Consider the following 13,600-nt stretch of genomic DNA (forward strand, 5'->3'; position numbering starts at 1 on the left):
GAACAGGTCTACAGGGATAAATGAAATTCTGGGAGGTTAAAGGAAGGAGAAGATGAGCAGAGAAGGAAGTGTGAATGCTGGGACTGAGGAGGTAGTTTAGAGATGGACAAGTGGGTAGTTCTCAAATATTTGGAGAGAAGAGTGTGAAGTACCAAGGAGAGGGAAGAGTCTGCAGGGTGGGGAAGGGTGAGAAGGCGGTGGTGGGGAGACCCAAGACTGAGGAAGTAAACAAGGGGAGCGCTACCTCAGAGGTGGAGGGTAATGCTGCTGGGAATCAACCCCCTCAGACTTTCCACTGCAAAGCGAAACCATAAGCCCTGGGGTGTGGGGGGCGGGCAATGGGGAGGGTGGAGGGAAAGCAGAAGGACAGGGGCCAGGGCCCTGGGAGCAGTAGAACAACATCCCAGCTCAAGACAGCCACCTTGCCTCTGCTCTGCCCTCTGCTACTCACAGTCTGGTCCCTGGGGTGTACCACCCCTGCCTTATCTGGCCATCTTTCCCCTTGAAATTCAGCCTATTGGTCCTCCTTCTTTCCAGGCCTCCCTCTTGGTGGTCTCCTTTCCTCTAGATTTCCTCCCTCTACCTTTCTCCTTGTAGAATTTCTCTTCTATTCCTCAGACCCCCACTCCCTTTTCTGACCTCCTTTTTTTGGAGGGTTCAGCTCAGCCCAGGCCATAGGGGAGATGTGGGAGGCTCAGTTCCTGGGTTTGCTGCTTCTGCAACTGCTGTGGGTGGCTCCAGGTAAGGTGGGGATGGGGGGAAGTTTGACCTCCCGACCAACAAGAGGGGGCCAGCAGGGAGCTCTCCATGGCTTGAAAGATCCTGAGGTCCTTAGCTCTGTGGTGGAGTCTTCTAATGCCTTTCTTGAGCAAGTCTTTGCACTCCCAGAGCTTCTCTTCAGTCTCTCCCTTGGCAGAGAAGAGGCAGAAAGAAACCCAAGCCCTTCCTCTATCCTGTTTCTCATTTGGGAAACATTGAGGTCCTTCTGTACTCTTAAGTCTCTTGGCTCATGGCCTCTCCCATTGGCCTCTCTTTTGCTTCTCCAGCGGAGGCTCCAGACCCTGGGAAAGAGGTCCTGGTGGTGTGGGCTCAGGAGGGGACTCCTGCCCACCTTCCTTGCAGACTTACAATCCCCTTCCAAAATCCTGGTCTTCTTCGGAGAGGAGTTGTCACCTGGCAGCATCAACCAGACAGGTATGTACTCCAAACATGGGCAACAGAACCTCCCAATCTAGCACTAATGGTATCCAGACATAGCTCAACATCCAAACCAGTCTGGTTCCTTCCTCTGAGATGTCACTTCCTCTGAAACCAGTGACAGCCTCCCCTTTCCTCATGCACCCCTTCTACCCTTCCTCTGCAGGCTGCTTTCCTACATCTGCATTCCAGAGTATGTAACCTCTCCATTAGTGGATGGTGCTGGCCCAACAGGAAAGGGGATGGGGTTGGTGTGTGAGTGTGTTGGGCAGTGCTTTGGAAGTCAAGAGATCTCTTGGGGGCGGGCTTCCTCTACCTCAAAGCGTTTTTGGACTGTATCTTCTCCGGGACTTCTTAACCCCTAATTTCTCAATTTCATTATTTCTCTTGCCCAGTGACCCGCCTGCTCCCACCCTAAGCCGTCCCTTGTCTAAAAGCTTCGCCTCTGTGGTGCCCTCGCCCCGGGGCATGGGGCCCCAACGCTACACCTTGCTGAGTGTGGCTCCAGGAGGCCTGCGCAGCGGGAGGCTGCCCCTGCAGCCCCGCTTCCAGCTGGAGGAACGCGGCCTCCAGCGCGGGGACTTCTCACTGTGGCTGCGTCCTGTTCTGCTCTCCGACGCTGGCGAGTACCACGCTGCAGTGCGCCTCAAGGACCGCACCCTGGCCTGCCGGCTCCGTCTACGTGTGGGCCAGGCCTCTAGTAGGTGGGGCGGGACGAGGGAGAGCCGTGGGGGAGGTGGTCCCCCATTCCCCGCTGTTGCTCCCGAGGCAGGAAGGGCTGCTGTAGAGGCTGGCCCTAGGCCCTGCCTGAGGGCCTCCAGAAGGGTACAGGAAGCAGCGGGAACTTGATTGATGAGTGAAAGGTGCCCCAGGAGAAGCACGTGTAATGCAGGGAGGGCCCTTTGGAGAGATTGTGTCACCCCTGGAGCCCCCCTCTCTTTGCCCACCCACAGTAGGACTGCCCTGGCGGAGGTGGGGAGGCACCTATTCTGCAGAGAGAGGGTAGATCATGGGGCCACAGTGATTCATTTCAGATATGTTTGGAATGGAGGGGCTTCATGGGCATCCTCAGGCAAGATCCAGAGAAAGAGAAGGGAAAGCGATGCCTAGTAAACTGGGGGCAGGGGATAATGGAAAGAAATCAAGGACTCTTAGTGATCCACATTAAAACTCCTCCAGGTGCTAGCTACTGAGTTGGAGGGGAGTAGAGGTTGGGGGGGAGGGGAGAAGGTAAATCTAAAACAAGATCCCTGTTTCTGGGAGCTTCTGGCTTGGTTAGGCCCTTAGGTTGGAATATGTTTCCGTTGGGGCTGATCAAGTCTTCTTTCTCCTTGCAGTGACTGCTAGCCCCACAGGATCTCTCAGGACCTCAGATTGGGTCATTTTGAACTGCTCTTTCAGTCGTCCTGACCGCCCAGCTTCTGTGCGCTGGTTCCGGGGCCAAAGCCAAGTCCCTGTCCAGAAGTCCCCCCATCACCATTTAGCTGAAAGCTTCCTCTTTCTGCCCCAAGTCAGCCCCTTGGACTCTGGGACCTGGGGATGTATCATTACCTACAGTGATGGCTTTAACGTCTCCGTCATGTACAACCTCACCATTCTGGGTAACTACTCTAATCTGCCTTTACCCTTGACCACTACCCCTTCCTACCCCACCCACATTCCACCCCACCCCCACCCCCCTGACTCATGGGTCCCAAAACTAGTTAGTTTCTCAGCAGTTGGTGTCACTTCTGATTGCTCTGGGCCTACATGCCTGACCCCTTTCTTCTCTGGCAACCTTTTAAAAATTTATTTATTGCAGCATTGGGGATCGAACCCTAGTCTCCTGCATGCCACTGAGTTGCATCCCCAGCCCCATGTGGCAGCCTTTTAACTGCCAGTTCCCCTTCTAGCTTTTCTCTTGGCCATCAGCCTCATTTGCCAACCTTTGGTTTCCTGCTTGCCCAACTTACTTTTTCTGGATCTCACTCCCCATATGTTACTGGGGATAGAACTCAGCATCACTTTACCCTTGAGCTATATCCCCAGCTACCTACCCTCTTTTTTTTTTTTTTTTATTTTGAGACAGAGTCAAGCTAAGTGGCCTATGCTGGCCTCAAACTTGGCCTTGAACTTGTAATCCTCTTGCCTTAGCTTCGGAAATTACTGGGCTTAATGGCATGTACCACCATGTTAGAATCACTTTCTGGATTTCTGAGCATCCTAAATTCATCCACCTTACTTTTTCCTTAGCCCTCTTCTTAGCCCAATCTCCCTGCCCGCCCGCCTCACCTTTTTTTGTTTGTGGTACTGGAAATTGAACTTAGGGCCTAGCAAGTGCTTTACCACTGATCTGCATCCCCAGCCCCAATGTCACTCCTCTGCCTCCCTTCCCTACAATTGCAGCATTCCCATCCCACTACACTGGAACATTCCCCTTGGCTTAACTTTGGGTTTCCTTCTCTCTCCAGGCCTTGAGCCCTCAGTGCCCTTGACAGTGTATGCTGGAGCAGGTTCAAGGGCTGAGCTTCCTTGCCACCTGCCTCCTGGTGTGGGAACCCAGTCTTCCCTCATTGCCAAGTGGTCCCCTCCTGGGGAAGGCCCTGACCTCCTGGTGGCTGGAGACAATGGCAACTTCACTCTTCATCTAGAGGCTGTGAGCCTGGCCCAGGCTGGGACCTACACCTGCCACATCCACCTACAGGGGCAGCAGCTGAGTGCTACCATCACTTTGGCAGTCATCACAGGTTAGCCCCAGGTGGGAAAGGAGTAGTTCTCATCCCAGGGGAGCAGGGACTGGGAGAAGGGCTGGTCAAATACTGCAAATCCACTCCATGATGCCAGGATCACAAGTTGTGGCTTCTTTATTCATCCCCTTCATAAAGAACCGAAACTGAAAATCTCCCCATTGAGTCACAAAATAAATGTTCCATTGTTCTCTAAGGGACTCCCCTGCTCTGAACTGGTGGGAGGGTCTGAGAAGTTCCGAGAGGTGACAAAAGCTTGAATGATTCAAAGTAGGTAGAATATATTTCTAGAATTCTTTTTGCTTTGGGGCTAGGGCTCTGGTTAAAGTTTCAGGAAGTTGCCTGGATTTGGAAGGAGTTAATAAATCAGCCCCTTGGTCAGCAAATATTTACTGAGCAAGGGTTTTTTAAGACAGTATAAAACAAACAGAAAAAAAAAGCATTCAAAAAATATGTTAATTGATTGGTAGCTATTAGCCATGACATTTTAGCAACATCTGCAGTAGTTACCTGTCACCTGTTACTGTTTAGTAACAGTAGCACCACCTAGTAGGTGCTTAATAATGCATATTGGTTGCAAAAATAAATGAATACACTAATAAATAATATGCCTCCTCAGAGTCAATTCCAAATATCTACCTGCTTTGAGAATTTCTACAGTCCTCAGCCTCATCCTGAACCCCATTATTGTCTTATGCCAATTCACTTTCTCACTTAGACTGTCATTAACTCCATTGGAATTCCACTCATCCTAACCCTGGAGTCCTCCTTCCTCACGTCCAGTCAGTCACCAAAGCCCACCTATTCCTTCTGTCCAGTGTCTTCTTTTAGGCCAACCATTTTATGTGCAACAACTCAATTGGAGAGATATTGTTACCTCCATTTTATATTTTGTTTTGTTTTTGGGGTGCTGGGGATTGAACCCAGGGCCTTGAGCATGTGACGCAGGCTCTCTACCAGCTGAGCTGTAAACCCAGCCCACCCCCATTTTATGGAGAAGGAATGTTCTCAAAGTCACACAGCTGGGACATGCCAGACTCATTGTCTAAACTCAGGTGTCTGTGTCATCAAATCTTACCTCCCCCATATGCCATACTCAGACAGGTCAAGGCCCTTCACCATTTGTCTGCTCCAAATATCCTGTAGAGCTTTGAGAATGCTCTGTCTCTCAACCACTGGGTCAGTTCACTGTCTTCTAAACTTTCAGAAAGGGGGATAAGTTCATTCAGAGGTACCACAAAGGCAGTGGGCACTGATGTGAGTCAAATCACAGAAGGGGGACTATTGCAAGGCATATTGGGAGCCAAGTTACCTGATTGATATTGATGGTGTGAGCATTTCAGGAGAAAGTAATATAAAAGAATCTGAAATAATATTGCTTATGTGGCCTTTAGTGCCAGTTTGAGTTTGAACATGTTCTAAAGGCAATAGGGAATCTGGAATGTTACTGAGCAAGGGGAAATCTGACCAAGCATTGTCAAGATTAATTTGACTATGACCCCTAACCTTCTTCCCAGCCTTGCCCTACCAGAGCCCTGGTGAAAGCAGGGTGACTGAGAATCTGTGGTATTATAACCAGGTCAGGACCCCAAGAGATCTCCTCTCTCTAATTTTTTTTTTCAGTGACTCCTAAACTCTTTGGGTTACCTGGCTCCCTGGGGAAACTGCTATGTGAGGTGACTCCAGCATCAGGATATGAGCGTTTTGTATGGAACCCCATGGACAGGAGGTCCAGGAGTACCCCAGGACCCTGGTTGGAGATGCAAGAGGCCAGGCTCCTTTCCCAATCCTGGCAATGCCAACTTTACCAAGGAGAGAGGCTTCTCGGAGCAGTGGTGTACATCCCAGAGCTGTCTTCAACAGGTCTAAGGCCCCAAAATGCCATGGCCCCAACTCAAAAGCAAATCATCTTGATCACCCTTCCAGAACTCCTCCTGCCACTCCCCATCCCCAGCTCTTTTCTTTCAATATCTCTCCAATTGAGTTGCTGTTCTAGTCAGGGACCTGACCTCAAGTCCAGGCCTCACCCATTGCTCCTACTAATTAGTGGAACCATCCTGGACAAGTCCCTGAAACTCTCTGGACCTTATTGCATCTGTAAAGTATGAGAGAGTGGCACAATGTCCATGTTATCCCTGACCCTATTCCTAATTCTGTGTTTTGTCTATAGGTGCCCAACGCTCTGGGAGAGCCCCAGTTACCCTCAAGGCAGGCCATCTCTCTCTCCTCATCCTTGGTGCCCTCTCATTGCTCCTTTTGGTGACTGGAGCCCTTGGCTTTCACCGTTGGAGAAGACAGGTGAGCCGGGGATACTCACCCCACTGGCTTCCTCTCTCAATTTCCTCAGAATGCTATCTGGCACCTGTCTCAGGGAAGATGATCAAAATGGATCCTGAATTTGTCATCAGCCCTCCATCTTCCTTCATAAGTTTCCACAGGGACCTTCTTATACCTGGGAAGCTTGAAGGGGCTGAGAGAAGGCCCTGAACCAGATGGAGAAGGCAGAGGACTGGGGAAAAAATAGAAGGACTCAGTGTCCTTCCTATTCCTTTTCCCTTTATCATTCTCCATCTCTTCTCTCAGTGGAGGCCCAGAAGATTTTCTGCCTTAGAGCATGGGATTCACCCTCCTCAGTCTCAAAGCAAAATAGAGGAGCCTGGGCAAGAACCAGAGATGGAGCTGGAGCCAGAGACACAGCCGGAGCTGGAGCCACAGCAGGAGCCAGAGCCTGAACTGGAGCTGGAGTCAGAGCTGGAGCCAAGGCACCTCTGACCTGGGGCTGAGGCAATCAGCAGATCTCAGCAGCTCAGACCAAATAAATCCCCTGTCAGCAGCAAGCCTGAGTCTGGCTCTTTCTTGTCCAGTGAAGGTTCCAATCTCTCCTCAGCCTCTAGAGGCCTCTAGAGGCTCCCTTCTCCCACCCCAGCCAGCCTCCTAACCTATTTTCTCCAGCCAATCTCCCTCATCTTCCCCTTTTCTGTTTCTGACCGCTGTGTTTCTTCCTTGGTCTCTCTCTTTTTCTCTCTCCTGGGTAATCATCTTTCTAAAGCTCCAAAAAGCCCTCTCTTACCTCTATAGCCCCCTCCTCCGTCCTTCCGCCCACATTGTGCTGGCTGCCCTAAAATTCCTTTAGATTTTTGTGCCTCTGGCCCACCCCATGCTCAGCTGCATTTCAGTACTTGCTCTAGGCCCCCTGGCTGCAGCAGAGGAACGCGCGGCCACAGGCACGTATGCGCGCTCGCGCGCGCACACACTCGCACACACACGCACACACTCGCACACACACGCACGCACGCACGAGCACACACAGGAACCCTGCCGTGTCAAGCCCTCCAGGAGGAGAGCGGGTCTCTCACAACCTTTCTAGGCAGTTGGCTGAAGTTCCTACCTCTGCCCCACCCCCACATACCTTAGCCCTGGCCACTTTTCTAGTCCCAGGCATGAGAACACACTGCCACCCAGTGGTCACTGCTTGTTACACCCTACAGGAGGTCACTGGGCCGACTATGAGATTTCACACTGCAGTGAATAAAGCAGGGCACAGATCAACAGGGTGTGCAGGCACTGCTTTGTGGTATGCATATTCTCTGTACACCCAACAGCTCTCACATGTCCTACACACCTTGCAGGAGAGGAACCGAACTGCTTGTTTTAGGAGATACAGCCCTGACCCTTGCAGAGTTATCATGCAAGTTTGACAAAGGGGAGGAAAAACAGCATCTAGGCAACTGGCTGTTGCTGAAGCTGTGAGAGTAAGGAGCCCTGGCTTCTCATTCTGGTTCTGCTGATGTGACTGTCACCAATCTCCTAGAGCCTCAGTTTTCTCACCTATTAAATGGGATAATGGCTGGGTGCTGTCACGTGTCTGTAGCCCCAGCTACGGAGGAGGCTAAGACAGCCGGATTGCTTAAGTCCAGGAGTTTGGGGCCAGCTTGGGCAACATAGTGAGACTTATCTCAAAAAGAAAAATAAAAGGGATAATGATAACAACCCACCAAAATGGGTTGTGAATATGGAATAATAAAAGAACTTTGAAAACTGTGAAGTGCTCTTCATATGCAATGTACTTGTCTGAATTTCTATTATTGAATGAAGGAAAAAGTGGGCCTGTTCTGGTTATGCCAATAATGATATTGAAGACCCCCATGCCCATTTGTGCTCCTCTCTGTCTTTCTTGGAGAGAGCCTCTGGACCATATAGTTGGCCTTTTTAACATAGCACACTGGGCCTCAGCCCATGGCATATCGTCTCACCATTTGTAATGGGTAGAGGCCCTAAATTTTGGTTGCAGACAGCTCTGTCTATCAGGGAACTTTAGCCCTCTACAGGAGAACAAAATATTGAAAGCAAATCGTGGGGAGCCTGCAGGAGTGGGAGGTACATAGTGGCATATGCACTGCTGTTGACAAACTGTCTTTTTGGTTGTTGCTCTGAACCTGTATGCCATGTGCAAAGTGACATGAAGGGACAAATAATGAGGTTGAAGACTGTCTCTGTGGAGATAGGAGATACAATAACCACAGACTTGGGGACGGAGAATGGAGAGAGTGACACCATCGTTCTGTGTGAAGCCTTAGGGAAAGGGGTCCACCCTCCGAAGCCTGAATAATGAATCATTTGAGGTAGTCTGATGTTTTGAGCCTCAAGATGGTGGTGGTGATTCTTGTTTTGCCTCAGGTGGAGAAACAGCTGCACAGAGAGGAGGAAGTTGTAGCACTTGCCAGGGATGATCACACTAAAACAAAGTCCTGAGGGCTTCTTTGAAAGTCTCCAGAGCATCATTCCCACCACCTGCTGTGGGGTGGGGGGAGCTGCTGAGGACATTCCACAGCTCTGCCACAGGACCCTATTCTCTACAGCCTTAGTGGAAGCCCCATGCTTTCACAGGGCAGTGGTTTCCTGGAAAGTTCTGTGGGTGGCTTTTTTCCTTTCTACTATATAACATTCTATGCCCTTTGGGCTTATGAGAGGAATCATCAAAGACTCGCTGGGGCTCATGCAGGGACTTCCCCATGCTCTTTCATGAAGGGACAGAAGCGGAGTGCTGGACCACCTTGTTGCTCCACCTCCCAGAAAGAGAAAATAAAGGACGGAAGGAAGAGGGGGCCCGAGGGCTTGTGCATACAATGTTTCTCCTGAGGCCTCTCCTAGAGAGTGACATCCCTGACTCTTCCACCTTCTCCCTACAAAACCCCACTCTCCAGCCAGGAGGATAATCTCCAGCTCTTTGGGGGGCCTCCTAAGGCCTCCAGAGAGAAGAGTTAATTCATTTGGCATTTCCTTTCTTTTTTAACTGGAGTGTTGAGGATTGAACCCAGGGCCTCATGTATGCTATGCTAGACACATGGTCTACCACTGCGCTACACCACACAGACCAGGATTTCTGTAAACCAGTGTTCTGGAAGGGAGGCCTGGACAGGAAGAGACATTAGGAGTTAAGGAGCTCAAGTGCTTCAGTGGGAGAATGGGTGGGGAATCATCTCAGGTCCTTAAGTAGAAAGGGAGTGTATTAGTTATCTATTGTCAAATTACCCCAAAACTTAATAATTCAAAAGAATAAACATTATCTCACACAGTCAGGAATCAGGAGTGGCTTAGTTGAGTAATTTCAGTAATGGGTCTCTCATGAGATTACTGCCAAGATGTGGCCAAGCCAGTGGTCATCTGAAGGCTTGATGGGGTTAGAATATCTGCCTACAAAAAGGTTCACTCAGGTGGCTGAGGGCCAGAGGCCTCAAAGTCTTCCCACACAGCCTCTCATGACATAGCAACTGGCTTCCTCCTGAGGGATAGAGTGGACAAGATGAAAGTTACCACTTTCTCATCACTTATTCCTTTATTTATTTATTTTGGTACCAGGGATTGAACTCAGGTGTGCTTAACCACTGAACAACATCCTCAGCCCTTTTTATTTTTTATTTTTAGTTCAGGTCTCAGTAAGTTGCTCAGGCCACAGGTCTAATTGCACAAAGTACTGTCAGTGGTAAAGACTGACAGGGCCTCACTAAGTTGCTGAGGCTGGTCTCAAACTTGAGATCCTCCTGTCTCAGCCCCCCAACTGGTTGGAATTAAAGGTATGTGTCACAACACTCAAGCTCATCATGTAATTTTTTTTTTTTTTTTTGGTACTGAGGATGGAGCCCAGAACCTGGCCCATGCAAGGCAAAGGCTCTACCCCTGAGCTTCATCATTTTGTTTTATCCTAAGTTGTCTAGAATGGCCTGAAAGTTGGAATTCTCCTGCCTCCTAAGCAGCATGTGCCACCATTCCCAGCTATCCCCAGTCTTTTCATGGACAGCCTCCTCCATTGTCTACTATTCACATGTTCTGGCAGTAAACAGAGGTACAAGAACTTGGCAAGCCAAGTGTGTCTGGCAGGAAGCAGTATTTTGTGCAGTCAGACTTTTGCCAGTGTCTATCCTGCCCCTGAACTGGTCTCAGCTCCATGGGACAGGGCAGGAGTCTAGGCAGGCCCAGAAATTGCCCTGCCCTACATCCTCCATCAGTCAGAAGTGTTAGGGTTCTGCTATTCTTCTACAAAGAAGAAGAGCAAAGGGCTTAGGTTTCTCTGTTCAGGCCCACCACAAAATGGAGTTCCTCCTTTGAAGGGAATGGGGTTGGGGTGGGACAGGTTTTATTTACTCCACTCTGAGGCTGACAGTTTCTCCAGGGGCTGCAGGTGTCAGCTGGCTGAGCCCAGGCTGGGCTCTGAGATGTGACAGTTCTAACCTTCCATGGGGTGGGGGAAGCCCAAGCACTATACTTTGAGAGTTGCAGAAAGTGGTCATGGAGGCCAGACACAGTGGCACATGGTTATAATTATAAATCCAGCTGCTTGGAAGGTTGAGGTAGGAAGATGTCAAACTGGAGATCAATCAGGGCAATTTAGAGAACCATAACTGAAGAAAAAAACAGAAAGAAAGGAGAAAAAATTATGAAACTTGGGAGAATGTGGGTAGGGGGAGGTGGGTTGGCCCTGCTAGACTCTGCCTCCCAGGGAATAGCTTCTACAACCCTTCTCCACCTCCTAGTCCCAACTCCAGCCCCTTTGCAGAGTGTGTCAGTGCAGTTGCAGATGACCCTGGTAAGGAGGTCACCGAAGGCTGCACCTGGTTCCCCCAACCTCCCTACTCTGCTGCTACCTTTTGCGTTCTCTGATAAACTGTTTTCTGCACTCTGTAGCCTCCCACCATGCTGGAGTCCCTTTGCTTACCATTTTCTTCTTTCTCTTCTTGGCCTACTCCCCCTCCTCCAGCCTGAAGACACAGAATACATACAGCAAAAAAATAGCTCTTCACCAGACCACGGGAAAGCCCCATGCTCCATGCTTACCATCATGTAATGGGGCAGATTGTTAAACTTTACTTACATCCATGAAATGAGAATAGAAATATTACCAAAAGAAGTTTGTTGTGCAAAAGTGTATGTTAAGGGTGGGGATATAGCTCAGTTGGTAGAGTGCCTGACTTGCATGCACCACCAAAAAATAAATAAATAAATAAATGGAAAAAAATGTATGTTAGAGTGCATTTTTAAAAAATCTTATTTATTTATTTATTTTTGCAGTGCTGGGGATCAAACTCAAGGCCTCATATATGCTAAGCAAGTGCTCTACCACTGAGGTACACCCCCAGTATTATTTTTTAACTAGTATATAAAAACATAAAAATTGTATACATTAGTGATGTTACGATACATGTTTGCATGATGTAATGCTTAAAGCAGGTTAAACATATCCATCATTCCCCATAAGTGGGGAAAACTTTCTTTTTTTTTTTGAAATTTTTTTTAATATTTATTTTTTTTAGTTTTCGGCGGACACAACATCTTTGTATGTGGTGCTGAGGATTGAACCCAGGCTGCACGCATGCCAGGCAAGCGCACTACCGCTTGAGCCACATCCCCAGCCCCAGGAAAACTTTAAAAATCCTTTTTTTCTAGCATCTTTAAGTGTACAGTTCATTATTGTTCTCTATAGTCACCCTACTGTGCAATAGCACAGCAGGATTACTCTTCCTAACTGTAACTTGTACTCATTGATCAACCTTTCTTATCCCTTCCTCAGCCCTACTCTCCCAGCTTCTGATAACCACCATTCTATTCTTAACTTCTTCTTATTATTAGGATTAAATCCTGGGCCTTGCACATTATGAACTAGTGCTCTACCTCTGAGCTATAACCTCAATGTAAATGTTTAGATTCCATATTGAAAGTGTTTTAAAAATGGGAAAATGGGGGCTGGGGTTGTGGCTCAGCAGTAGAGCACTTGCCTTGCATGTGTGAGACACTGGGTTCAATCCTCAGCACCACATAAATAAATAAATTAAATAAAGGTATTGTGTTACGTACAATTAAAAAAGAAATTTTTTAAAATGGGAAAAGGTTCTATAGAGGTGAGGATATGGTGATACTAAGTCTCAGAAGCCCCAGATGAGGCCAATGGCTTCAACCCACTCTCTTGCTATGGGAAAAGACTTCTCTTAGCCATAATTTTCACCTTTCTTTGTTTTTTCCCACATTTTCAAAATTGTTGCGTTATAGTTGTACATATTGATGGGATTTGTTGTTACATAGTCATGCATGCACACAATATAACTATATAATTTGGCCAATATCACTCTCCTGCATTTCCCCATTCCGTTCCCACCTCCCATTTGCTTTTCTGAGTGCAGAGGAGAGGCAAATGTGATGAGGGGCACAATCCAGGGACTGGAATCCAAATAGGTAAATTCAAATCCCAGTTCTACCAGTTATGGTTACAAGCTCTGTGACCTTCAGCAATTTGTTTTCTTTTTCCTTTTTTTTTCTTTTATTTTTTCAATGTTGGAGATCCAATCTGGGGCCTTATAAATGTTAGTCAAGCAACCTACCATTGAGGTACACCCAAGTTCCAAGTTTTTTGAGTGTAGTACTGGTGATTGGATGTAGGAATGTAGGGGTACTCTATCACTGAGCTACATTCCCAGCCCATTTTTACTTTATTTATTTATTTATTTATTTATTTGAGTCAGGGTCTAAGTTGCTTAGGGCCTCGATAAATTGCTGAGGCTGTTCTTGAATTTGTGATCCTCCTGCCTCAGCCTCCTAAGTGGTTGGGATCATAGGCATGTACTGCCATGCCCAACTTTTTTTTTTTCATGCCCAACTTTTTTTACTTTATTTTGAGTCCGTGTCTCCTGCTAAGTTGCTCAGGTTGGCCCTAAATTTGCAATCCTCCTCCTCAGCCTCCCAAGTTTTTAGAATTATGAACTCTTTGTGTCACAGTTTTCCCATCTGTATGGTCTGGAAAATGATATCTATGCCCTATTACTTTGTGGGATTAAATAAAATATATAACCACACAAAGAATAACACAGCTAAATGTTCATTATGAACTTGCGCTCGCTCTCGCTCTCTCTCTCTCTCTCTCTCTCTCTCTTCCTTTTTTTTTTTCCTCTTTGGAAAGCCTGAAGGGTAAGCCAGATTCTTGGAGTCTGTTGACTCCTAGGAACCCATCTGCATAGACAATTGCAGAAGATACAGACACAGAGCTGGAAGGCTTTTACAAGTCCACCATAGGCTGCAAACTGGTGGATCTGAAGCTAGAGCCAGCCCTGGGAAAGCTTTGTTTGAAGTGCTCAGTGTTAAAACAAGATTAAATTCATTGCCAACATTAAAATGAGGAGATACTATATAAA

At 48.0% G+C, this 13,600-nt stretch overlaps 1 protein-coding gene across 2 annotated transcripts; it reads left to right on the forward strand.

The window, feature by feature from the left end:
- The first annotated feature begins 331 nt into the window (after positions 1–331).
- On the forward strand, positions 332–6,760 carry Lag3 (lymphocyte activating 3). Of its 2 annotated transcripts, XM_046424127.2 has the most exons (8): positions 333–741; positions 1,047–1,194; positions 1,593–1,897; positions 2,535–2,798; positions 3,648–3,923; positions 5,547–5,786; positions 6,094–6,221; positions 6,507–6,760. In XM_046424127.2, the coding sequence occupies exons 1-8, from the start codon at positions 684–686 to the stop codon at positions 6,693–6,695; spliced, it is 1,608 nt and encodes a 535-aa protein (XP_046280083.1). In that variant the 5' UTR covers positions 333–683; the 3' UTR covers positions 6,696–6,760. The 2 variants fall into 2 exon arrangements, with proteins under 2 accessions (XP_046280085.1, XP_046280083.1); XM_046424129.2 differs by lacking the exon at positions 5,547–5,786 and having other exon boundaries at positions 332–741.
- The last annotated feature ends 6,840 nt before the right edge of the window (positions 6,761–13,600 follow it).

Source organism: Marmota monax, unplaced genomic scaffold, assembly GCF_021218885.2.
Source record: "Marmota monax isolate L192 unplaced genomic scaffold, Marmota_monax_Labrador192_F-V1.1 WCK01_AAM20220418_F8-fsc00186, whole genome shotgun sequence".
NCBI classification, from domain to species: Eukaryota; Metazoa; Chordata; class Mammalia; order Rodentia; family Sciuridae; genus Marmota; species Marmota monax.